We start from the raw sequence: 26,200 nt of genomic DNA on the forward strand, positions 1-26,200 counted from the left end.
GCCGCGCGGGGGCGGGGGAGACGCGACGCGATGCGACGCGACGCGGCGCCGCGACGCCGGCGGGGGGGGCGGGGCGGGGCCGGGCCGCGGCCGGTGGCGAGCGTCGCGCGCGCCGGGAGCTGAGGTACCGCCGCGTCGCTCGCGTCTCGTCCGGTCTGGTCCGGCCCGGCCCGGCCCGGCCCGGCCCGGCCCGGCCTGGCGGTATTTGCCCCGCTGCCGCAGGCGGCAGCGAGCGGGACCGGCGCTGCGGCGCGGCGAGGCGGGGTCCGCTGCAGGCCGCGGAGGGAGGCCCGTGTACGCCGCCGGTCCGCTGAGGCGTGCCTGGGGGGGGTGTGGGGGGTGTGGTGTGTGTGTCTGTCAGGGCCGGGAGGGACGCGCAGCAGCACCCCGAGCCCCGGCTGCCCCTGGCTGCTGGAGCGCGGGCTTGTGAGGGCGCTGCACCGCAGGCGTCCTCTTGCTAGTAAGTAGTATGGCTCGGCTTGCGGAAGGAGCAGCCTCTCCAAGGCTTTTACTTTTTGGAGCAGAAAATGACATTAACTTCCTCTGAGCAAAACTCTGCTGTAGTCAAAATTAACTAACATAAATTAAAAGTTACTTACTCAGCATTAGCTGCTGGTAAATCAATTGATTTTTAATCTCGAAGACAAGGAGTGCGTTTCACGGCCAGGGTGTCTCTGCGTCCTTACTGCCCCAGCCGGAGTAGCTCTCCGTCACCCTGCAAAGGGATTGCCTGAAGAGTTCAAGAAACTCCTTCTCAGTAGTCAGCTGAGTTGTGGCCCGTCCGAAGTTTGCAGTGAGAATGTCGAGCGTCGTGATAAGCTGCGTGGTTCCCTGTCAGTTAGCAACTGGCCTGACATGTGACAACATGGAGTAGCAAGCACAGTGCACTGATAACAGCTGAGGGCTGGATAAACAACTAGGAAAGGAAGGGTTGCAGATCTAGTAACTATCACTTTGTTCTTGCTTTCTCCCAGTTCTTCAATTAAATAAGTTAGTAGCAGGGACAAAATCTTGAGTGTTCCTTTATGTCAACCTGTTTTGAATTAAAGTATATTGTAAAAGCTACAAAAATTCTCAAGTTTTCCCAGTAAAGTACCTTCTCACTGATCTCATTGTATAGCCTGCTGTTTTCATTTTTAAGTTAGTAACTCGATCTCCCTTTGTTTAAAGGTATCTTTCACATTCAGGAATAAGTTAAAAAGTCTTAGAAAGCTATGTATGCTGCACAACTATAACTTTCCATTCCAGGTTTTAATGTGTACTTTAAGCTGTATGCTTGGTACTTTTGACAAACAGTGCTTTCACAGGTATATTTCAGCATTTAAGGTTTTCTACCACATCTTCTTTTATGTACCCATTTCCCACTGTGCTTTGCCTGTTGTCATGATGTGTAGCTTACGTTTTGTATTTTGTTGATGCAAACACATACAGTAATGCTTTTTGTCTTGCTGTCTATTTTAGATGTGAGGTTGCGTACAGAAGCATTGCTTTCTACAATAAAAAATTCTTGGGCACTTTTCTTAGAGCTTTAAAGCCTTTTCATTCTCAGTTGAAGTATTACTATATTTCAGTAAACATTATCATAATTTGGTGACATTATTTCCTTTCTCTTCCTGTCTGATCAAAAAAGTCAGATATCCAAACTGAAGGCATTGGCAGGCTCTTTCTCATGTTCCTGTCTGCATATGAATTCCGTTCCACCCTCAGGGTTTTTTTTCAGAACTCTATACCTTTCAGTATGTTTTAGCCTTACAAAGCAGTGGAAGACGTTATTGTGGATTGTTTTACACAGGTCATGTGTCATCCAGACAGATATTCCAAATAGTAATGCTATACAGACCATTGAATTTGTCTTTTTGCTTCAAGCCATCAACGTAGCTTCAGACTCATGAGAAAAATTATTAGAGACTTTTTGTTTTCCCAGTGGAACGGTGTATTAACTTGGGATTATTTTCCCTTGCATAATTGCATCTGGAGTTTGCATCTGTAGTATTTTCAACTTGCAAAGCACGATTCCACCAGCAAAAGCAGAATACCTACTTTCCTTCGTCCTTTTTTTTTTTTTTTTTCTCTTTAGGAAAAAATGTGCCTCAGAGACTACTGACCTCAGACCTTGCAGAGACCTGCTTTACCAGGCAAGTGCCTCAGTTGGTCAGTTCTTAAGGTATATTGAACAAAATTACTATTTGCCTACTGAAATTGCCCTCTCCCCTATTTTGGCAAGACTCTTTGGGCTTTTTCCTTTCTCTTTTGCAAAGAGCATGCATGCACATAAATGTAGGCAGGATAGTCCTGAAAGCAAAGGTGATTTATGGTGAAGAGATAACTGAATATGATATGGCTGAGTTTGGCTATAATTTTGCTGTACCAGCTGAGCTGATTTGTGACTCCAAAGTTGTTGCTAACTCATAATAATGCTGTATTAACAGACTGTATGAAATCCTATTAAGATATTCCCAAGTCAGTTTTAATAACCTTCTCACAGAATGTGTCTTGTCAATTTGTATGTTGCTATATTTTTTTTTTTTAATTTCTCTTAGTAAATTTGCCCTCTGGGTGGTCTCCTCCTGATTTTTAAAACATATGGAGATACTTAATACTAGAGATCATTGTGTGTGCTTTATTCAAATAAGACTGTGCTCACAAAAATGAAAAGGTAATTAATCCTGTTTCCTCAAAAAAACTTTTTGTGAGTACACCATCCGTCAGTTCCCTTATTTCTGTTTTATAATGTTATATCTGTCTACACCACTATTTCAAAGTCCAATTTTAGTACACTAAAGTACCTAGATAAAACTATCAGTGCAGGATATAGCCGATTTAGGATTTATGCTAGTGAACTCATGTCTTCAGTGCTGTTTGTACATTTACTGTTCATCATGCATGCTTAATGCCTGCTGTTGTTAATGCTTTCTGAATGCAGTCTGGGCATACCTTTGAGCTCTCCATGAAGGAGAGTAAAAATAACTGTAGGATGGTCCCATTCTCGACCACAAACAGTGGCCATGACCTGCTGCTACCCTGAAATAGGAAGTAATTGGATAACTTCTGATGAGAGAGTTCTCAATTATTGCCCCACATTTAAGAATTTGTCTTTATTTTGGGAATTTATGTCTGGTTTTCTCTTAAATGAAAGAAAAACACTAAATTTATGCCTTAGGTATTTCAATATAAGCTAATATGCATGCAGGGGGTGGGTTACAGAATAAATATGCTCCATTTTAGTATGCTTAAATTCTTAAAAGTTGATTTCTGTTATCTAAAACAGGTCAATCTTATTAGAAACCTGTTGATACAAATGAAACCTTTTTTTTTTTGTTCATTTTACCATGGAAGAAAATTTTGAGGAGTTAAAGCCATTTTGGTCTTAAAAAAACTGTGACTCAATATTTTACTAGTTGGGGGGGGAATTAGCTTATCCTGGAAAACACACAATCTCTACAAAGTAAGCAGCATTTTTAAGGAGGAGGGGGGTAATGCTTCTGCTAATAAAAGGCAACAGGCAAAAGGTATTACAGGTTCTGACTTGCACCCTGGCACACCGCCACGGTCTTCATTTTAGAATTTTTTTTCCAAGTACTGAGGGTGGTTGCCAGTACTGCAACAAGAAGAAAATATACAAAATAAAAATGAAGTTAAAAAAAAATAACAACCAAACCCCATTGTTCTCATACAGTTCACTCCCAGCCCATCCCTGAAAGGACACATTGTTATCCAATGTAACTTTCAGATGTTGAGCAAATTGTACCATGCTCTGAAAGTCAATAAAATGTTGCTCTTGGTTACTAATTTGTATCTCACAGCATTATTGCTTGTTTACTTCACAGACGTGAAGAGAGCCTCTTACTTCTTTTTCACTATGCTTGTATATTCCTTTGGTAGCAGGTCCTAAAAATCTGTGGTTTTGAGAGTATATTAGCATATGGTTCTTCCCTGATAAACTTGGAAAAGTTCAAATCCTTCAGAAAACTATGGGGATATTCTGACTTTGGATAGCTGGCAACAAGTGTTTAATATATCATGGCAAACACTGGACTGTTTTTCATTTCTTTATGAATCATGGCATGCAGTATTGTTCTAGCTGTGCTGTATGTCAAACACTGAAAGTCTTCATAATACTTTTCAAATCTGAAAAATGAAGAAATAATACATCCACACCAGTGTATGTTCTCATGCCCTCACATTTCAATGTGATCTGTATGAGTTTCCAAGAATAAAAGACATTGTAATTGCAGTATTGCTCATTATGGTTCTCCTTTTTTATTGCATAAACCTGCATGCATTGTTCATACTTAACCACAGAGGGAGAAATTTAACTTTTAAGGCCTGCAGATTCTTACGTGAAGTGTAAGTAAATTAGTGTTGCTTTCTGTCAGTGATCACTCTCAGAAAAACTGAGAATAAACAAGATGATTTTGTGTTCAGATGGTTAGTCTGCATCAGTTTTTATAAACAGAACTGATTTTACTGTGATTTTACAAACAATAAATTCCATTCCTTTCTATTTCCAACCATTTTGTGGACAATTCAGTCTGAGGTTGTTTACATTCTGTAGCCATCAAGAATCCTAATGCAGATAAACCTGATCCCAGTTTAAGTACTGTGCTGCAAAGTCCAGCTGTAACTTGGCTAGCCCAAGTAGAACGAAGGAGTAACTCCTTGTCTTTTTTCCCCTCACTGGACAGTCGTATTGTTTTACTTCAAGCAAGTGCCGGTAGTTCGAGGATGAGATGAAATGAAACTGGAAATTAAGTTTTGGGCTCTTTTGTTGTTGCTTTTAATGTAGGAAAAAGGCCCAAGATTTTTGTCAGGTTTTTAAACTTTGCAACTGATACTTTTCACATTCTGAAGTTGATTGTATAAACTCCAATTTTGATGTGAGTATTGTTAGATATGGTTCGGTTTTCATCCCCTAATTGTAACACAGGGTGGGGTTATGCTTTCATTTAAGAAAGCTACCCTTGTTAAATGGCTAAAAAGAGAAAAAAAAAATAAGTATAACCAAAAGTCAATTCTCAAAATTTAATCTGTTTTCAGTTACTACCTTTTTTTTTTCCTGAAGTCATTCTATTTGGTACTTTTCTCAGAGAGCTAGTGTAGACAGGAATTAATTTCTTGTATAACAGAATAGAGACATAGCATTAAAAAAATTCAAACCTTCTTTGTAATTATAAAAAGAAACAACAAATAGCATAAATCTACAGAGAAGAAAGAACAGCTTTAAAAGTAACGTCTGAAAAGCCTGTGGTGTAGAACGCTGATCTGAAAAGGATTATATGATGAAAAGGTTGATGAAATACTGTTATTTTTGCATAACCAGACAAATGTAATGGATCAACATAAAAAGGTTGAATTTAATACAAACTCCATCAAGTTGCTATTAAATGACATCACATTTATAATAACACGGTTATTATTTTATGAGAGATTAGATGTCTGTGAAAAAGTCTGGTTCTAGAAGCCTTCTCTGACGTACAGTTAGTCCTTGTCAATGCTGGTTGTCTCTGAAGACTATTCATTACATCATTTAAGGATTCAGTCTCCTATAGCCTGCTTATTAATTGTACCAACTGAAAGAGCACCACTGCTAAACACATGCACTGGGAGGCAAGATTCCTTAGCAGCTATTTTAGGACTGTTAGCTAGTCTATTACTCATTCAAACCACTGCAGATGTGTTCACCTGAAGAGTCATGAACTGCAAGCTTGCAGTTCTAGATATTTTGTTTGAAAATGTTCAAAACAGACTTGAGATCAGAAAATTCCTTCCTCCTTCAGTCAGACAATTTCCTAATGGTGTATTTTAGCAGTGTTCTCCTTGTAGCCATTGCTTTTTTTTTACATGCTAACCCAGAGATAAGAGTAGGAGGAGATTGTTACTGTCGCTACGGAGGCTTGAATGACTATTCTGAGGAAGTACGTATTGATCGTTTGAAGTGAAACCCTTCTATTTGTAGTTCCTAGTATGCACAATTTGTGTCAGCCCTCCTGTGCAATGGTCTGATTCAGAAAAAGTGCTAGAGGTAACCAGGGGAACATGCTCAGCACTTGTTGGCTGTCCACAAGCAGCAAGTAAGTTAAAACATGAACAACATGAGCCTTAAGCATCAGTAGCCCGTCTTCTCTAGAATTTAGTAATAGAAGCAGCTGGGAGGGAGACTGAGGCAGAGATTCCACTCCCCCCTCTATACATCTTGGCAGTATTGATATGTAAGTGAAGACAAAGTGTTTCAGAGAGTGGCATTTTATGTAGCCAGAAAGACTGTGCAGGACTTTCTTTTGGACACTAACTTTGTGTGAAAATTATTATTGGGAAGGTCATATGTGGTAAGTGAAGGAATGAAGTAGATACAAGTAACTGGCACTACGTGTGGGAAGGAAGAGAAGGTGAGGATCTATGTATTTCTTACTCATGTTCTGCTGCTAACCTTGGCACCACAGTTTGGTATTTCAAGAAGAGTGCATGAGCAGAAATGAAGGCAAGCAGATGTAGTGGGTGCTATTAATGGTAGGCAGATAAGGCTTAAGACTGTTGTTGCAAGGAACGTGCAGAGAGGGAGACAGAGCTCTAGAGTGGATGTCTTGAAGGCTGTTCAGGGAAACTGAGTTAACATTGTGTGATACTGACAATTCATGTGCTGGTTTCAGAGTGCACGAAGCAAGCAGTGACTCAGGAAGCCTTTCAGGTGTCAGAGTGAGAAACACTTGCCTTCCAGAGGTGCAGTTAAAGCATCTATATGTCTCTGCTACAGCATGCATTTCTGAAAAAAAGTGCGTAACACTTAAGGGATGCAGTTGTTATTAGCATGTTGGTCTATTCTAACAGAGCTGATGCAGGGCAATGGAGGAATCATCACATACCAGTTCCTTGCCATTTACTTCTGGTTTTGTACTGAGTGGTCAACCCAGAAATGGCGGTGTGACACAGTAGAAATTAGTGGACTGATGGTGGTACTGAAGGAGTGAAAATGTAGGAGCTGAGGATACAAGCACACTGCCTGAGACACAGTTGTGGAAAATGAGCATCCCAGAATGATGTATTGTAAGAGAGAGAAGCTTCTTCAGGATTAGATATGCAAAGAAATAAAGTATATGTATTAGGAATGTTGGGCTGGGGAGGCATCACAGCACACCTACCAGTCCAGATTCTCAGCACCAAGGAACTGCTTCTCAGAAAACTTCCACAACAACTTAGCCTGTACAGATCTCTGTCTAAGACCTTTCCTTCTCCTCTGTAAGACCTTCCTCTGTAAGACCTTTCCACAGAGATCTGGTCTTTTACTCATTAGTATATATGAAACCTGTGTCAATATTGACCTACTTTGAACATGGCTCTTGATGAGTCTCTGGTGTTCCAGCTTTGGGAAGAGTTACTGTTTCCAAATATTAATCGACATTTCAGTAGTTAGACTGACACAGTTGCTTGTGGAAAGCTGTCATTAGTAAAATTATGGCTATAGTTAGAGAAATAATAGTCTCAGTTCAGGTTGGGACACTTAGGATAACTTAGTTTATTGTTTCACTTCATATATACTTCATTATTTCATTTTGTTTTTCACAGTGGAATCCCAAAAATGCAACAACAATTAAAGGAATCTACCCTTCATTCTCCATGAGTTTTCTTTGCTCTTAGGGTACTTAATTACACCACTTACCCTTTTTTACAATAATGTTAGAATGTACCAGCTTCTCTTGCATTGCAGCTGCAGAGGGTGGCTCCCACAAATGTAAGGAAGCTTGGAAAAAGCTCCACAACTCGTACAAGAAAAGATCTGGAGGGTGAGAATAGCTATCTTATGGAAAAGATGACACTTTTATATTAGCAGTAGACTGGCATGTTGAAATCTTGCCAGGGTAGTCATTACAGGTATCCACTAAAATCCCGATGACGTGTATTCCATTTCAGTTTTGTAATTATTTCAGGGCCAGGCAGTGTCTGGTGATGTTTGCTAGACAGCAAGGTTCAAATTAAAACATGACACATGAGCTGTGAAGTAGAGGGAAACACTGATGAAAGCTTGGAAGCTTAAGGCACGTACACTGGACCAGGAAGTAAAGTAAATGATACCAGTCTTACCTGACCTCATACACTGATGCTGAGATTTTATGTCAGCTCTGTATGAAAAATACTTTCATTGTGTATGGACACAGCCTCAGTATGACTTTTTTGGTCATTTGCCAGAGTTAGTTTCACTCTCCTCATTTCATAATATTCACAGCTGTAGTTCATTTCACTTCCTGATTGCAACACGAGTGATTTAGCAGTGTGTTGGAAACTATTTTATTTTGCGTGTCTCCAGTTGTAGGTTAATGCTGTAGGGTAATAAACGTTAGCATTGGCAAGTCATTCTGATTGTTGCATATGTGAAATGAATATAAAACAAACGAGTCTAACTAGGGACGCCTGATAATACGCTTTTTCTTTCAAGTCTTTCCCATGTTTCCAGCTGAAGGATGGTAATGCATAGAAAAGACAGATAAAATATAAAGTGCATCGAGTGAGTCCTGTATCCAAATGCACATTTAACACTCTAAAACCAGCTAGATGCCAAATGTCTTTGTTTCTTTCTTCACATAAGTGGTGAAAATTAGGTTTCTAAAAATTGTGTTGTCTCAGCCTAGTAGCAATGATGTGTTGTGTAATAGCTAAAATTCTTGATAATGCAGAGTCGTTATACTTTTTATAAATGAACTGTCCTTAGAGTATGTCTAATTCAGCAATGACCTATTCCTAGGCAAGTTATCTGGTAAAGATTCCCAGGTAAAGTATCTGACTGATGTTTTAAAACAAAAAATCTTTAGATCACAGCACAGTCATTTAAGACTTGTTTGCTACTGCGCAAGACAAATGTTTTGCAGTCCTTTGCAGCAAGCTCAGTGTTTGCTAAAAATGCATCGGTTCCCCCTTCTTTTACCATTTTTCCCCCAGCAATGACTAATCTGTTGCTTCAGGAATTTATTGTGTGTATGAATAGATGTGTATACATACTATTTTTAGCCATATTTAAGCTGTATGTGTGCGCGTGTATGTTTTAATATATATATGTATGTATGTATATGTATATATTTCTTTTTACATTTTAGAGCTGTGATGGCCAGTCACCAAGCAGAAGTTCAGAGTTTGAAGCTAGATAATGATTCAGTTATAGAAGGAATAAGTGACCAGGTACTGGTGGCTGTTGTGCTCAGTTTCACTTTCATTGCTGCTCTGGTATATACACTTTTAAGGTGAGAATATGTTGACAGGAATTAATCTACATACCTACATTAACTTTCTCAACAAATTTTTGCATTAGTATACAAAACTGATTTTGGGACATTAAGGAAATGATTGTTTGATCACTTACTCCGTTTAACTAATTGCTTGGCAGAGTTTCATAATTTAATTCACAGTTAGAAAGAAATGGTGCATTTCTCAAAAGTGAAGTTTAACTCTTCCTTATCTTCAGATGATCAAACTGAATAATGTTCATCATACCTTAAGACTGAAAATGGCTGAATTCACAGTCTATGTCGCTGGTGTGTCATGTTTGGTTACAAAGTACAGATTTGTCAATAATGACTCCACAATTAAGAATGGATATAATCCTCCAATGTATGTTATAGTTGTAGTCTCCTTCTAAAAAAAAAAACCAAAACCAAAAACCCCAAACCTGAATAAATTGACTGATTTGTTTGTAAATGAATATGCTGGAAAACAATGGACTTTAATATGCTTTCCATAAACCAAAATGTTAAGTTCAGAATTCAATAAATTTAATGGTCAAGTAATCAAAGCTTATTTTTCATTTCAGAGTTTTTCCTTGCAACCTAACAAATATCTTAGCCTATGTGTTTTGGGAAAATCAGTCTGAGCTTCAGACTGGCTTTTTTTTTTTTTTTTTAAATGGATGTCTGTAGACTTCTGAACACAGAAGAGTTTTAACAACTACGAGAACTCAATTTTAGTGACGCATTGGCATTATGGAATTTGCTGAGGAGGAGCTGTCCATATGCGGGGTATTAGCGGGGTAGGAAGTATTTGAGAGCAAGCTACAAAAGAAACTAGAAGTGGGAAAGCTCAGTTGGCCTGCAAGGCAGTGCTGCTGTTCAGGACCAGGAGATAGCAAAGGAATCTAAGAGAAATGTATGCACTTCACCTTGCTTTTCTTTCCAAGGCTGTTTCAGTTATTCAGATGGCTTCAAGAGTGCCTCTTTTCCCTCTGCTCTCTTGTGCTTTCTCTACCCCTTATATTGACATTTTTACTATTTGTGACTTGAATTTTAAATGTTTAGTTTAAAAGTAAACATTTTATTTTTTAACTTTATAAAGGAAAGTAAGTTAGGAACATGAAAGAAAAAATGAGTGGAACACAGGTCAGCAGTGGGCAAGAGTAGCGGGAGTTCACTTAGGATTGGAGTTCAGGGTGATGATACATCGATGATGAAGCATTACTTGGGGAGGGAGAAAAGGGCTAGCTACTACCTACCTCTGCAGTGTAATGAGCTAAGTAAAAAGTTTGTCTGTGGATCCTGTTACATGCCCTGATAGTTTATTTTCTGGAGGGACAAACAAACTCGGACACAAAGCTTCCATACTTTGGAAGTCTTGAAGCTTGTTTACTTCTGCATTGTATGACTCACTACTGAAGGTCCTATCAGCATCCTCTTAGCTCTCCGCTGTGCCTTCTGGTACCTTCTGAAATTGTCTGTATTCAGCAGCATTTTTCCTCTACCTCCTTTATATTGTCTCCATCAAAATCTGCACAGTATAGTAGAAAATATGTACAGTACAAAAAGTATAGTAATTCTTATTTATTTAGCACTGAAGGGGGAATGGGGGAGGAAAGGAGTATTTTCTTTTTCTTCTCTAGTTATCTTAGGCAATACAGTGGTCTGTGTGTTCCTTAAACTGTGTCCACTACCCCAGTCTCTTTGCTACCCATACTTCTGTATGCAGCATCTTTAAGTTGGGTAGCAACAGGTCTTGGGTAAGAATACATGATAGCAAGCTTAGGGTAATGAATAAGTTTGCAGGAACTGAATAAAAAGGGAAAGTAGGCAGCAAGGAGTGTTATGTTGCAGTAGATTTTAGGGGGCAGAAGTGGAATACAGAAAAAACTGTTGCTGTACTTGTTTTCAGCAGGGAGAACTCAATGAAGCATCATATCAAGGCATGAGCTGAAGGTCTCTGTGCTTTTGGTGGATAAATTTATTAGCAGTAATGAACATATATACCAAGTTGCAGATGTTTAGTTCAGTCACTATAAGATACTTTCGCAAAGCCTGTATGTCTTTGAGTTACAAATTTTGGTAAAATGCAGCCAGATTTTTTCAATCATCTTTTAAACTCGTGAGTGGGTTGTCACATTACAAATGAGACTATGAAAATTTAGTTTATCCAACAAATTAAAGGGAGCCTGACCCTCCAGTGTTTTGTATCAGAGATTCCCTACTTGTCCCAGCTGACTTACCTAACCCATGTTTATGAATCTGCAGGATTAGATCTTTTTCTCTTATTTTTCTATCCCATCCTATGGTTTGATTATAAGATCAAGTCAGTATTTTCAGCAGAAGTGAGATCTTAATCCTTGGAAATTAACAATGGCCATCATTGCACAGTGATACACCAGTCCCCATAAGTACTGTCCCTCACTTTCCCTGTGTGAGACTGCACACTGAACGAGTAGGCAGCCTTCCTCCTTCCGGTAATGGTAGTTTGGTGGGCCCTTTGTGATACATAGTGCAATCTTTCCACATCATGGGACTTTTTTCTTCAAGTTATAGAGCGCTAACACTCAGTAATGAGGAAATTAAAAGACTCCGCACCTAGCTTTATTTCTTTCTGGCTTGTGTTTGATAATGCCTTTAATTACATAGCACAGTACTGTTTTTCATTTATTTCATTTATTTCCTCACATTAATTGCATGACAGAAGTTATGAATTGAATATATCTTGAGCTCTGCCTGTCCCCTCCTGGACAGTGTTCTGCCATCTCAGCATTTTATGCATAAGTGACAGATGTTGTACATGCTGTACCTCTACAGCTCTACAAATACTCTCATGTATTCAACGTAATATGTGATACCAGAGTAAAGTCATATAAATGAAGTATATTTCTACACAGTTGATATGCAAATATCACCCAGGTAACTTTACCATGTCTACTTTTTTAATTTGAGTTCTTAACATTCTTCTTTGCTTAGTATAGCTTTTCCCTGGATAACACTTCAGCAGCAAATTTGCAATTAGTTGTTCATGAAGGAATCAGAATAAACTGGTTTATAATTCACACCTTCCACTTGTGTGTGATTTAAATTGAATTTCAATATATATCAAAGTTCTGGCAAACTGAAGGTGCAAAATATGCTCATTTGTAGCATCTAAACAGGAAAATACTTTTATACGTATAACATGTATGGCAGACAACACCCACAAAATCTGACTCATTGAGACCCAGGGTCGGCAAGAAGGGGTTTAATGTAAGTTTCTCATCATATAACTTTCATATATGTCACCCACATTAGTGTTAAATAAATTTACTTTTTACAGATAACCGTGTAATTATTAGTATGAAAAATATGGGGTTTGCCTGTTCCTCTTTGAAGAAAAAATGAAGGAGACAAAATGTTAAAGATAGCAGTAATGCAGTATCATGATTGCCCACATCAAATGCAGGAAAATAATGCAGAAGCTCCTAGAGCCATTGAGGAAATTCTGTAAATAGAACTGCAACCAGAAAATGTCCTAAAAATTCAGCCAGTCCAGCCCTCAGCTCTGATAGAGGATCAGCTTGCCTAGATCATCCCTGGAAGCAGTGCAACCTGGTTATTGATTTAACTTTTGGTCAAAGATAGATCACAATACCCTGAGGTAACCTTTTCTGATTTCGTATACTTAGTGGTTGGAAATGTTTTTCCACCAACCTTAGATAACTCTGGGAAATAATTACTCATATTTATAGAATATAGAAAGCCTTATCTGGTCCACTTTTCTCTCCATGAGCAGTCTTCTATGTGAACTGACATTTCTTCACTCTTTCTCTAATGTTTAAAAAATGTGGGCAGTAGTTCTTACTCTCTTCTGAACTTCCTCCAACTTCTCTACATGTTTTTATGCATTTAGCCCAAAATGGAAAACAGAATCCAGCTGAGACCTCAACAGTGCTGGGCAGAATGTATCACCAGTGAAATCCATATGAATAAATAAAGCATAAAAATTCACAGTTTCAAATATGATGCTGTTGACTCATATTTATTGTAACTCAACACCTCTTAATGTTGTCAGCATCATTTTAGTTCCCATTTTGTTCCCATTGTGCTTTTGAATTTCAAACTTGTAATATATCCAGCCTCCTTTCTTCAGTGAGTCCCTTCCGTATGATTCCCCTTGGCATCTCTAACCTGTAGTTTTCTTGCCTGTAGAGTCTTTCTTTTTAAAGAGTGATTTAAAAAAGTGATTTCTTTTTATATCCAGTCTGCTGATAGTTACATAAATTCAACATTCTAAATCTAAGAGCTTGCCTACCCCTTCTTATGTAAATGCTATGTCTTAATCTTTCATGTAGCAGATAAAATTGAAATAATTAGGATTTTTCAATTCTATAACTTAGGTAGTGAATGAAAAAAATAAGAAATTTACGAGTAGAGCAACAATACAAAAACTAGCAGTGGAGACAAAAACTAAAAATATTTCTGCATGATTAACACAAAAGCTTTCAAGCAACTTGATTTTTTGCAGGTTAATGGCTTAATTTTGTTTCAGATTAAAATCTAGTTTTAACATGATTTAATGATTGATTATGGAGTGTCTGAAAAATCTTGCTGCTGTACAGCTTTAAATGTTCAGAGTAACTTTAGGATCTAGAATAAATGTCCAGTTTCCTTAATTATTTGTGTACTTCCTTTAAGATCATTTATAGCAGGAAAGAAGGATTTTTTGCCCTTTGTTCAAGTTTCTTTTTTTTTCAGTCAGTTATTTTTCAGTGTTGGGTCACAGTGTTCAGTTTTTCTTATTGCTTATATTTCCTTTCACAGAAATGAACATCAGAACATACACCCAGAAAATCAAGAGCTAGTGCGAGCTCTTCGTCAGCAGCTTCAAACTGAGCAGGTGCTGTGCTAAGTGTTGGCATCATTCAACTGTCTGGTTTGGGGTAGTGTAGACTTCTCTGAGGTTCTGGAAGAAGCTGATCTTGAAAGTTATGGAAGCTTACTTACTGTACAGAGGCTTCCTTGAAATTTATCAAGTAATGAGATAATATAGGCTTTTTTTATGGATAAGTAATTAAAATTAAATAGTTGGCTGCTGCTTCTTTCAAACAAGTTTTTGCCACAAGGTGGAGTATGTTAGATTATGTTGTGTGCTTCCTGTAATGTTCCTGGGAACTTAGTGGTAAAGGAAAGGAAATCTGGAGTACAGCTTGCTGCCATAGCATGGGGGTTAGATGTTTAGACTGATAAACTGTGTGTAGCAGAACAATGGCACAGCAACAAGAGCCAGGCAACAAAGTTTGACAGAGAGAAACTTTTTGCCAAAGCCTTTAGTGACAGGACAAGGGGCAGTGGTTTTAAACTGAAAGAGGTTAGGTTTAAATGGGACATAAGGAAGAAATTTTTTACGATGAGGGTGGTGAGGCACTGGGCCAGGTTGCCCAGAACAGTTGTGGATGCCCCATCCCTGGAAGAGTTCAAGGTCAGGTTGGACGGCGCTTTGAGCAACATGATCTAGTGACAGATGTCTCTGCCTATGGCAGGTGGGGTTGGACTACATGATCTTCCATCTACATGGTCCTTCCAGTCCAAACCGTTTTATGGTTCTATGCACTTTGCATCCAGCTCTGACAGGTAGAGGATGGGAGAGTCTAGGCCAAGTTACTGGAAACTGCTGAGTCCCAGCCCTAGAGTGAAAAGCCATACTTTTGGAGACTATTGAGGAGAGTCTTTCATCATAATACTTCTTGAAATAATGACAGATTTTTAACTACAGTGCATACTTATGTGGAAGACAAACATGGCAAAATGGGGAGAAAAAACTTCACAGCAGTGACATACACAAGCTGATGTCTGTGCTTGGGCCTGGGAACACTAAATACTGCAGCTCTTAAGCAATGCAGTTCAGTTACCTGGCTCTGGATAGAGCTACTTAGGATAATGAAGTAACAGTCTAGATCTGAGTTGTTATTCATGCTTCAGCATGTCTAACCTAACTTAATGTGAAGGACCAAGGAGGTTCTTTCTTTGTGGTCTTTAACGGGATTGAAGCACATACTTATATAACAGATGAAGGGAAAATAATGGGCTTGTCATAAGAAGAACTTGCTTAGTGAATCAGTTTTTGCATTTAAGTATGCTTGATTTTTTAATTTAAATATATTTCTCTTTCATTTCATGTAGTTTTGCATTTGACTGTTTGACTTTTAGTAAATGAACACTGGATTTATTATTGTTTTTTTAAACTCAGTAGACATATAAGATAGTATCTCTAACACTTTGTATTTCTCTTCTGTTCCAACAGGATGCTTCTGCTGGTGATAGGCATCGCTTCTATACAGATATGTCCTGTCCAGTCTGTTTGCAACAGGCTACATTTCCTATAGAAACAAACTGTGGACATCTCTTCTGTGGTAAGCAAGAAAAACCCCAAGCCCCAAAGATAAAACCAGAACAGAAATACAAACTTTTGGCACTAGTGCAGTCACCCTAATGCAAAGCACCCTAGTTGTTTGATTTTAACTGCTTATCTTCTAGTCTGCATTAGAGATAATTTTTCTATAAATTGTTGAGAACACACGTTTGTGAATAAACAGTCACTCTGAGAGTGTGCTGCATTTTTTTCTATGCTATCAGTATTGAAACTGCTGTCAATTTAAAAATGTCAAGGGCAGAGAGTATACTTTATTTCCAGTTAGTAAAAAACTGAAGAGGCTAAAAAGCACTTGGAAATGTACCATTTTAAAAAACTGGTTTAGAAAGAGTAAAAAATTCTGCTGGGTATTATCTTTATCTCAGAGTGTTGGTTTTTTTTTCTTGGAAGTCCTGAAGAATTAAGACTAAGTTCACAATGCTTAAAGTGTTTTGCCTTTTTTTTTGAGGCCCAGCTAATCAAATTTACATATAAATGCCCTACGTAGCATTTTGCTTCCTGTCGTTCAGGTTTCCAGTAGGATTCTTTCACTGCATTAATCTGGTTTTAAGGAGTATATAGTGCATACCATGCCTAGGCGTTTAAAAGAAAAAATTTACAAATTTGGAAAACAGTTAAAGTACTCAGATTTTTATATATTCCTTCACCTGTTGAAACTCCGATAATAAAGCCAGGGTTTTAGGATAAATTTTACATCTCTTGACATTTTTGTGACTTCTAAATTTTAAACTGGTAAAATTTTTAATTATTTGCCTCCTCAGTTAATGATCAAGAAGTTTTGTCTCTTCTCAGAGAATAATACCTTAAAATTAATGATGCAGTTGAACCTATTCAGGATTTTTCTCATTAACAGCATTGGATTTGAACACATTGGTTCTTCATATCTTCAGTGAATGCTGTATACAAAATTACACTAGAAAAGATAGATTTAACCTAACTGTTTATGCACTGCTGTTGTTTTCCTTGGTGTGTAACGTATTATTTCATGCAATGGGTGTTTCAAGTCAGAAGTTTAAACATCTGCAACTTACCTTCATCAGGTTCCTGCATTATTGCCTACTGGAGGTATGGCTCATGGCTTGGTGCCATCCGTTGTCCAATCTGCAGACAAACGGTAATATTTTAAGTAATCATGGACCTGATTGATAGTTTGGCTATCTAGTATAGCTTACCAAAAAAGCACTTACATGTGAACTGCAATAGTGAGACTGACAGAAGAAGTCTGAGAAGCTGAAAGAATATGTGAGACGTAGATGGTGGACGTTGTTTTTTTGAACTTTTTGCTTTGCCAAATGTCTTAAAAAATGTTCCTGCAACTCAAATTTAAGTGAACAGCACTGATAACTCAGCCATTTTTCTGTAAAGGAGTACATGAAAACAGAAAGTCATAAGATCTTAACTATGATTCTTCCATGCTTTCTGTTCGGGATGTTATATAACTTCTTTACCAGAACTTGCATCTGAAAGACCTGGCTGTTGTGGAAGACTGCCAGTAGGCAGTATACTACTGGTTTCTGAGAAGTACCCTCTCCCTTCCTTCTCTCCCTGCCAAAAAAACCTATCCATGTCAGTTTCTTATTTTGTCCCTATTTTTAGTTTGTATGTATTATTAATTTGAGCTTTGTAGAGCAACCATTAACTTACTTCCTACGCAACTTACTTACATTGTCAGTTTGAAATATGTCCCTCCAACTCATTAACACTTACGATCTCTGAGTCTTGTAGTTTGTGTTTTAACAAAACTACGACTTTATTTTAACAGTGCACAAACTACAGAGCTAGTAACTTCTGATGAATGATATAACATGCTTCACACCCTTGCCTGTACATTATATCCTGTTTTGATTTCGTGTATCAGCAGGACAAATGACTGTAAGAAGACAGAGGAAGGAAAGAAAAATAGCTATGACTAGAGGGAGAATGAATAGGTTTAGAGTGTAGCCAGTGAGGAGAGAGACACAAAAAATAAAGGTGAGGAAGATGAGAAGGTGGAAAATAAGTTGGGGTTTTTTTAGTGTCTCTCCTTGTATAGATATTCTTCTACCTTCCTCTGAGTAGCAGGTAAATTGGGTGGTACTGCTTGCATGATTATGCATTCATTCTCACCCTGTGAAGTAAGAAAAGTGAGGTCTGATTTATAAATGGGGAATGGAAGTTTGTACACATGAACAACATGAGTCATACAGAAGGTTTGTGGCAGGGTTAAGAGTTAAGAGTTAAGGTTAAGAGTTGAATGTAGATTTGCTCATGCCATCATTTGCTAAATGTGACTGCTGCACAGATATAAGATATATATTTAGTGGCCAGGTACAGAGCAGGCTTTTGAAGATTGTAATAATTTAAAGTGATGTCGTGGTTTAACCCCAGCCAGCAACTAAGCACCACACAGCCGCTCACTCACTCCCCCCCGGTGGGATGGGGGAGAGAATCGGAAGAGTAAAAGTGAGAAAACTCATGGGTTGAGATAAAGACGGTTTAACGGGTAAAGCAAAAGCCGCACGCACAAGCGAAGCAAAGCAAGGAATTCATTCACTGCTTCCCATCGGCAGGCAGGTGTTCAGCCATCCCCAGGAAAGCAGGGCTCCATCACGCGTAACAGTTACTTGGGAAGACAAATGCCATCACTCCGAACGTCCCCCCCTTCCTTCTTCTTCCCCCAGCTTATATACTGAGCATGATGTCATGTGGTATGGAATAGCCCTTGGGCCAGTCTGGGTCAGCTGTCCTGGCTGTGCTCCCTCCCAGCTTCTTATGCCCCTGGCAGAGCACAAGAAGCTGAAAAGTCCTTGGCTAATGTAAACTCTGCTCAGCAAGAACCAAAACATCAGTGCGTTATCAACATTATTCTCATCCTAAATCCAAAACACAGCGCTCTACCAGCTACTAAGAAGAAAACTAACTCTATCCCGGCTGAAACCAGGACAGTATCCACCCCTTATTCCATACCATTTACGTCATGCTCAGGTCCCACATTATCCAATGCATCCTCATTAACCACCACCCCACTTATTCTATGGACCACCCCTGTGAAATGTCTGTAAAATGTCCATAAACATCCACAAATGTCCACATAATGTCCATTGAGTTCATTTAGTCCGTGACGTTGGGCTCCGTCTGTGATGGTGATCGCTCAGGACAGGAGAGGTGCTGTGTTGCGTGGAGTTATTGGGCACCAAAGCCAGCTCAGGTCGGGTCACTGCTGCACTTGCACTGCTTCTTGTAAGGCTGCTTCTCCATTGGTTCAGGTGGTTCCTGCTATGGTAGTTCCTATAACATGCAACTCAGATCATGGGTTACAACAATTTGAAGGTATTTCCATTACAATTTCCACCCCTGGCCCCTTTGGGTCAGGATTAACATTGCAAGGAACTCCTCCCCTTGCTCCTAGCCTGGCTAGCAACAAGGGGTTCCTGCTATAGTAATTCCCATAACATGCAACTCAAATCCCGGGTTACAACAATTTAAAGGTATTTCCATTACAATCTCCACCCCTGGCCCCTTTGGGCCAGACCATTGGGTTTAACACTGCAATGGACTCCTCCCCTTGCCCCTGCTCCGGCTTGGACTTATCCACAGACTGCAGTCCCTTAGGGGTTTACCTGCTCCAAGTGGAGCCTTGTCTATGAGCCACAGTCTCTCCAGGGGTATACCTGCTGCAGCATGGATTTATCCACAGCCACAGTCACTTAGAGGTGCACCTGTTCCCGCATGGCCTTCTCCATGGGCCACAATGCTTTCAGAGATATACCTGCTCCAGCGTGGCCTTGCCCGCAGACACAGTCTCTTCAGAAGTAAACTTGCTCCACCATGGCCTTACCCATGGCCACATGCTTTGAGGTGCTCCAGCATGAGCTCATGCACAGCCACTGATGCTTCAAGGTGTACCTGCTGCAGCACGGACTTATCGACAGCCACAGATGCTTCAAGACATACCTGCTCTGGCATGGGCTTATCCACATCCACAGACGCTTCGGGGTGTCCTGCTCCCAGATGGACTCATCCACAGGTCACAGTCCTTTTGACTCAAGTTCACACTGGAGTTCCAGCCTGTCCAGTACAGCAGCACAGAAACAGCAGTGATGCCCTGGCCATCTGCCAGCCCAGGCACATGGCCGTTGTTGTTATCAGAATGTTCCCAGGCACAGCAGAGTAGGATGATAAGCAGTTCAGCGAGCAGCAAAAGCAAAAAGCAGCCACTAATGAGCACTAGATTCTAATATACAGTAAGGCAAGCAAGCCCTGTGGCAAGCACAGAAGCCTGCCGATTAATACCTAAACAGCACTAGCAGCTATAAATTCGATCTAGCACGTTCCAATTAAATCTGTCATTATCTTGAACGCTTCGAGGCCCCACGTTGGGCGCCAAAAAGGACTGTTGTGGTTTAACCCCAGCCAGCAACTAAGCACCACACAGCCGCTCGCTCACTCCCCCCTGGTGGGATGGGGGAGAGAATCGGAAGAGTAAAAGTGAGAAAACTCATGGGTTGAGATAAAGACGGTTTAATGGGTAAAGCAAAAGCCGCGCGCACAAGCAAAGCAAAGCAAGGAATTCATTCACTGCTTCCCATGGGCAGGCAGGTGTTCAGCCATCCTCAGGAAAGCAGGGCTCCATCATGTGTAACAGTTACTTGGGAAGACAAATGCCATTGCTCCGAACATCCCCCCCTTCCTTCTTCTTCCCCCAGCTTATATCCTGAGCATGAGCTCCTATGGTATGGAATAGCCCTTGGGCCAGTCTGGGTCAGTTGTCCTAGCTATGCTCCCTGGCAGAGGACAAGAAGCTGAAAAGTCCTTGACTAATGTAAACTCTGCTCAGCAAGAACCAAAACATCAGTGCGTTATCAACATTATTCTCATCCTAAATCCAAAACACAGCGCTCTACCAGCTACTAAGAAGAAAACTAACTCTATCCCAGCTGAAACCAGGACAAGTGCTGTGCATTTTCTGTTTCCTATGATGATCTGCATTTTACACCTGAACATCGCTTCCAAATACAAGTCTTAATTTTTCAGAAACTCCTATACAGATAGATAACATAAGATATATGTGAATATGACCTTACATATTTTTCTATGTTTGCATGAAAGTTAACCCAAGAACATAGCAGAATTCTCTGTGCTTACAAAAGGGATGAAGATTAATATCTTTTGCTATTAACTTATTATTCTGTATTATTCTCCTTGGTCTTAATATGAATATCCATATGGAAAAGTATGAGTTTTGCTGCTTGTTTGCTGAAATGCAAGGCCATTCTAAAGATGGAAGAATGGCCTCATGGGTTGCTTTATTTGATTTTCAGTTTAAGAAACAAAACTAGATTAATTTGGTAACTTAACTTTATTCTCCAAATCATCTGTCCCACTTCTAAAATATACACCATGTAGGTGTTTAGAAAAATTTCCTGTAAGCCTGTCTTAGAAGGAGGGTTCTTATGCTTGTTTTTAACAATCTTGTAAGCACTTAATATTCTGTAAAGAGTTGTAAGCAATTAATTTGTTAAAACTTAGTAGCGTTATCCATGTTAGTACTTTTCATTTTATTCTGCTACTAAATATTCAAGTAAAACAAAGTTTGTTCTATGTAGTTAACTGAAGATTACTGTTTTCATGTATAGTTCACAATGCCTGCATTTAAAAGACAGTTGCACATCTAACAAAATCTCCCTTCTGTGCCTAGGTAACATTGTTTTTACCACTCTTTGGTGAAGATCAGCAGGGTGCAACCCAAGTATTTCAAGATGTTAATGATTACAATCGGAGATTCTCAGGACAGCCAAGATCTGTAAGTTTTGGGTAAATTTGAGTGGAAGTCAGTGATTTTAGGGGAGATTAACAGCATTTTTTGTGATTTTTTTTTTCCTCCTGGAATATGAAGTTTCTTTTCATGATGCTTAGGGACTGCGCAAGTTTTGCTTGGGAAATTTATGTTTATATAGTCAGGGCAAACCCACGACCTTGAAAATATTTATTTGTAATTTGTGGAAATGCATGGATACTTGCATTTTTGTTGTGAGTGAGAAGTGCTAATATGCCTTGAGTTCCCTATTCATGTGTTAAGCTCCTTTTTTAATTATGACTTGTTAATTTGAAAGGATTAATAATTAGTCAGTAAAAATACTTAATGAAATATGTGACAGGCAAGGAAGAACAGTCACTTGATTGATCTCTTTACATTGATTAGAAGAATCTGAAGTTCTACTCTGTGTCTTCCTGAGATTTCAAGCTGTATGCTGTTTTGATTATTTTATTTTCCTCCTAGTTTATATTACAGTCTTTATTCTGCTTTCTGAGTGAAGAAAACAGGATTTTTTTGATAAATAGCTAAAAGAGAGATGCTTGAAGTTCTACAAACTTTAGAAAGTCAGCCTTGTGAGCCTGTCTTCCATGGGCGTGTTCTGATTCGCAAAGTAAAATGTGCGCACATGCATACTAGTAACTTCCCTGCTTGTCTTCATTGGTTCATTGGACTTGGATATAGTAAGAAAACATTAGCAAGAAAAATTTACAGTCCAAAGAGACAGAAGAGGTGTGAGACGAGAATTTTCTTTTTCGTGTTCTAAACCACAAAACAGTTATGCTTTTGATGTAGAATAGATTAAAACTACCTTTCAGGCTCCATTGGGCCTCTCTGTGGGCTCTGTGTCTAGTCCTCAATAACCTGTCTGAGGTCGTGCCAGAGGTCTACATTAAAGCCCTAATTGCACTAGATAAATTGTCTTTGATTTATACACAGTGTATTGCCTTAACCACACACAAAAATTCCTTTCTAGAAAACTTTTTCAGCCTTGGCAATAACTCATTTTAATGTCATGGCTCAGTGTAGAAACCGTGTACAGTAGAAAAGGAACCAGTATCAAAAAACTTTCCAAGTTCACCTGTCCCTACACCTCAAAACAAAAACCTGAATATTTTCTACTGAGCCATCCCTCACTAAGATGACAGAATCATAGTAGAAAAATGAAAAGGAGCCAGGGATGGATTCATGTAAATATTCTTTAGTTTACTTTGAAGCTTGATCCATCCTTTGGAAACTTACCTGAATGACTGTTTATATGCTGGGTGGGAGTGTGTTGTGTTTCTGAAGAACTGCAACCTATTCTACTTTACCTATTGTTTTTTTCTCACAGTCCCTAGTTGTCTTCCATTCTGATCAATATTTCACTCCAGTTAACCTGTTTGCTGTTTCTCATTTTCCTAGTCATTTGTTTTACTCTAGTAGTCACTGCTTTTCCTTCTTAATAGATGCCAGTGTATTTTGTAGTGAATTAAATGTATGTTTTATGGTATAGAATAACACAGTTTGACTGTTTCTTGAAAACATATATATTCTAAATCTGACTTTTTACCCTGCAAAACTAAACCCAGGAAGTCTTGTCTTACTGTTTTTTGTTTTATTTCTTACAAACTGACAGATTCCAAAGCTGTAATGTAGTAATAGAAACTTAAGACTGAAAAAAAGACCCATTTAGTATGGGCCTGTTGCTAAAGCAAAATATTAATTTTTGATTTCTTTTTTTCATAGATTATGGAAAGAATTATGGATCTGCCCACTTTATTGCGGCATGCTTTCCGGGAAATGTTTTCTGTTGGGGGCCTCTTCTGGATGTTTCGCATCAGAATATTCCTCTGCTTGCTTGGAGCCTTGCTCTACCTGGCTTCACCTCTGGATTTTCTTCCTGAAGCCCTCTTTGGGATTCTGGGGTTCTTGGATGATTTCTTTGTCATTTTTCTTCTGCTGATATATATCTCTATCATGTACCGAGAAGTGGTAACACAGAGGCTGAACAGATGAAATGGACAAAAATGACTCAAATGAAGAGGTGGTTGTGGAATGTTTTAAAAAGAGAACTATAACATAAGTATAATATAGCAAGGCGCCTATGTACAGTTTCAGTAGTTACAATTTCATAGCTGGTCATCTTATACAAATATGAAGGGTTAGTATGTGGTGATGCTTAACTGGAATCTTTAATTTATGTATTACATACGCTTCATGAGGATGAAGTTAGTTTTATAATGTAATAAACTACCTTCATCTACTTCCACCTGATGAACAACTGTATGTAGTCAAAGCAGAAAACACCTTTTTTTGGTGTGTGGTTTGTGAAAAAGGAGTTCTAGTAAAAGACTTCTAACAAAAAATCCATTTGAGTAATCTAGACATGTATAAGGAAATTCAGAAATTCTTCACAGTACAGTTATCACGGCTAAATTGTTTATTGTCTCCCTGTTGTGGGCTAGAGTTTTTTAAAATAAAAGTAGCTTTGTGTGTCTCTGTGGAGGAAGAAAACCAAGGACCGCATTACAATTATCACCCTGCAGTTTGCTGTTGTCCACGTGCTTCACAAAAACAAGAACACCTCAGTATTGCTTGAACTGCACTATGTACGGTTGCATGCAATTTGTACATTTTATTTTTATATTTGGGAATATACACACAGTATCTGATCTATATAGAGAAACCAATATTATGCACGCCAGACTGGTTAGTGCTCTATTTTTAAACAGGAGCATGGTTTTTCTCTTCAGGCTTGTTTATTTGCTAGGTAGGTATCTTGGAAGCGGAGGTTTTTTGCTGCTTTGGGTCAATGCAATGTATCTTAAGTGACAGTTTGCATTCCTTTAGTTGCATTAAAGCCTTTAGCCAATGGAAAGAACCCTCAAATTTTGGATAGTGGTTGAAGAAAAGAAGTCAGAACTGGATGTTTACACTACAGAACTTTAGCTGAATGTAGTGCAATACAAGTATTAAACAACTTAGATATTGGGGCATTTGATTTTCAGTTGGGGTTTACTTGGTTGGTTGGTTGGTTGATTTGGATGTGGGTAGAGGAGGTTCTGAATTACCTTGAAAAAGATCTGTGATAAGGGACCACAAAAAAATCCTGGGAATGTTTGCAAAAATACCAGGGTATTAATTATCCTTAAAGTTGATTTTTTTTTTTCATGTTGAATTTGAATATCATAGCTACAGAAGTAATTTGAAAATATTTTCATTTTAAGAAATGAATGCCACTAGAAAGGTCAAGGATGTTCTAGCTCTATGTACTTTTTAGCTAGAGGAATGATAATTGCCATTTTATTTTAACTTCCTGAGTACTTGAAAGACAGTGATTAGACAGATGATTCTTTGTGTGTTTACATATATGGGATGAGACTTACAATGAAAGGGACCTTTTCACAACTTCTCTGTTTTGCCCATGTAGGTGTCTTTCCACCACTTCTATCACCTAAGCACATGCAAGAAGATGATAGAGCTGGCACCTGACATGTCAGTGGTTGGAGATTGTCCTTCAGTGTCAGTGTTTTAAATGACATCCTCTTAAAAGTAAATTCAGTGATTCTTCATTTCAAAACTTGCTTTTGAAAATCCAAAGACATTTTACAAGTGAACTGGAAAGCTAAGTTTTTCCTTGTTGCTGTTTGTTAGAGATGGGCAAGAGGAGAAACAGGAAGTGAAACAGGGGTGGGAGGAGGAGAGCAAGACAGAAAATGACGTTTTTGGAAGCAAATGCTATTGGTTTTGGCAAACTAACTGTTCTTGAGCATCTTAGTTGAGCTTCTCCCTTTGTGTCGGCATCGCTAATGTATGGTGATGGTTTAGTGGCTACCTCAGTTAAAAGTCATTAAGGTACTATTGAGTAAGCGTGGGATATTCATAAACTGTTAAGTACATTTATAAAGCAAGATAGTAGTTTAGGATGTTAGGTAAGACAGGATTTTGCAGTTTTGCTGTGAGCATTGCTTTGGTTTTGTTTTTTTTCCCCAAGAGATCCAGCTGAGAGCAAACTCCAAAAAACTCCATTTTTAATGGAGTAATTTTAACACCCCCTTTTCTTCTGGAGTTTAACTTGTGGGTCTGCTTAGAGAAGAGCATGAACTGCTGTTGTAGAACAACTGGAGTCTGTTCATAGAATCTGTTGATCTAGTACCTCCTCCATATGTTTATCCTACGATTGTGCTTATACTTTTTCCCATTAGCCTGTAAATCCAGAGTGGATATAGATGTACATGAAGCTGCTTACTGATTTGTTTTCATTGAGCTCTCCAATTTCACATGCTACTGTGAAGTTCATGCAGAAATATCCATCTAAGGGGTCTGCTCCTGAAGAACAGACCTTCTTGCGTACCTGAAATCATGTACAAGCCACATCTGAGTAGCTGTATGAAGTTTACCTGTGTTCTGCTTCTTCCTTCAATACATTTCTGCTAGTTAGAAAGGTTTCACTCAGAGGCTTCTGCTTACTTTTGAATATTGAGTAACATTGTAAGCTTAAATTAAATGCATTAAATGCTTGACAGATTTAGGACCATCCTTCCTTTTCACTAATATACGTGCTTGCTTATGGAGACTTTTTTTTTTAGTCCTGCAAGCTGCTGATGAACAGTATTATGACTTGCTCAGGCCTTTTTGTGAACAGCTGTAATGTGAAGATGCATCTGTCCTGCAGTATCTGGCTGCTGCTCCTTTACACAAATCTGCACTAGCTGTAAGTAAGCTATCTTGGGTACTTAGCTTGAGCTTAACTTAAGCTCTAGAGCTCCCAAGAAGCTGGAGGTTAATACATGAACATGT

General features: G+C 38.9%; 2 protein-coding genes across 6 annotated transcripts in view; one reads left to right on the top strand and one right to left on the bottom strand.

Moving 5' to 3' along the window:
* HOOK3 (hook microtubule tethering protein 3) overlaps positions 1-1,234 on the bottom strand; it is a 104,467-nt gene extending 103,233 nt beyond the window's left edge. For both annotated transcript variants that reach the window (XM_082336880.1, XM_082336882.1), the window contains exon 1: positions 600-1,234. The gene's annotated coding sequence lies outside the window, so the exon portion shown is untranslated. The remainder of the gene's footprint in view (positions 1-599) is intronic.
* On the top strand, positions 63-25,482 carry RNF170 (ring finger protein 170). 4 transcript variants are annotated; one of them, XM_082336887.1, is made up of 8 exons: positions 63-124; positions 2,078-2,135; positions 9,084-9,227; positions 14,016-14,091; positions 15,496-15,604; positions 16,665-16,738; positions 21,302-21,406; positions 23,147-25,482. In XM_082336887.1, exons 3-8 carry the CDS (start codon positions 9,091-9,093, stop codon positions 23,414-23,416), a joined length of 771 nt encoding a protein of 256 aa, XP_082193013.1. In that variant the 5' UTR covers positions 63-124; positions 2,078-2,135; positions 9,084-9,090; the 3' UTR covers positions 23,417-25,482. The 4 variants fall into 4 exon arrangements, with proteins under 4 accessions (XP_082193013.1, XP_082193012.1, XP_082193014.1 ...); XM_082336886.1 differs by having other exon boundaries at positions 69-124; positions 2,078-2,164; XM_082336888.1 differs by lacking the exon at positions 2,078-2,135 and having other exon boundaries at positions 82-124.
* The last annotated feature ends 718 nt before the right edge of the window (positions 25,483-26,200 follow it).

This window comes from Platalea leucorodia, assembly GCF_965183815.1.
Source record: "Platalea leucorodia genome assembly, chromosome: Z".
In the NCBI taxonomy this organism is placed as follows: Eukaryota; Metazoa; Chordata; class Aves; order Pelecaniformes; family Threskiornithidae; genus Platalea; species Platalea leucorodia.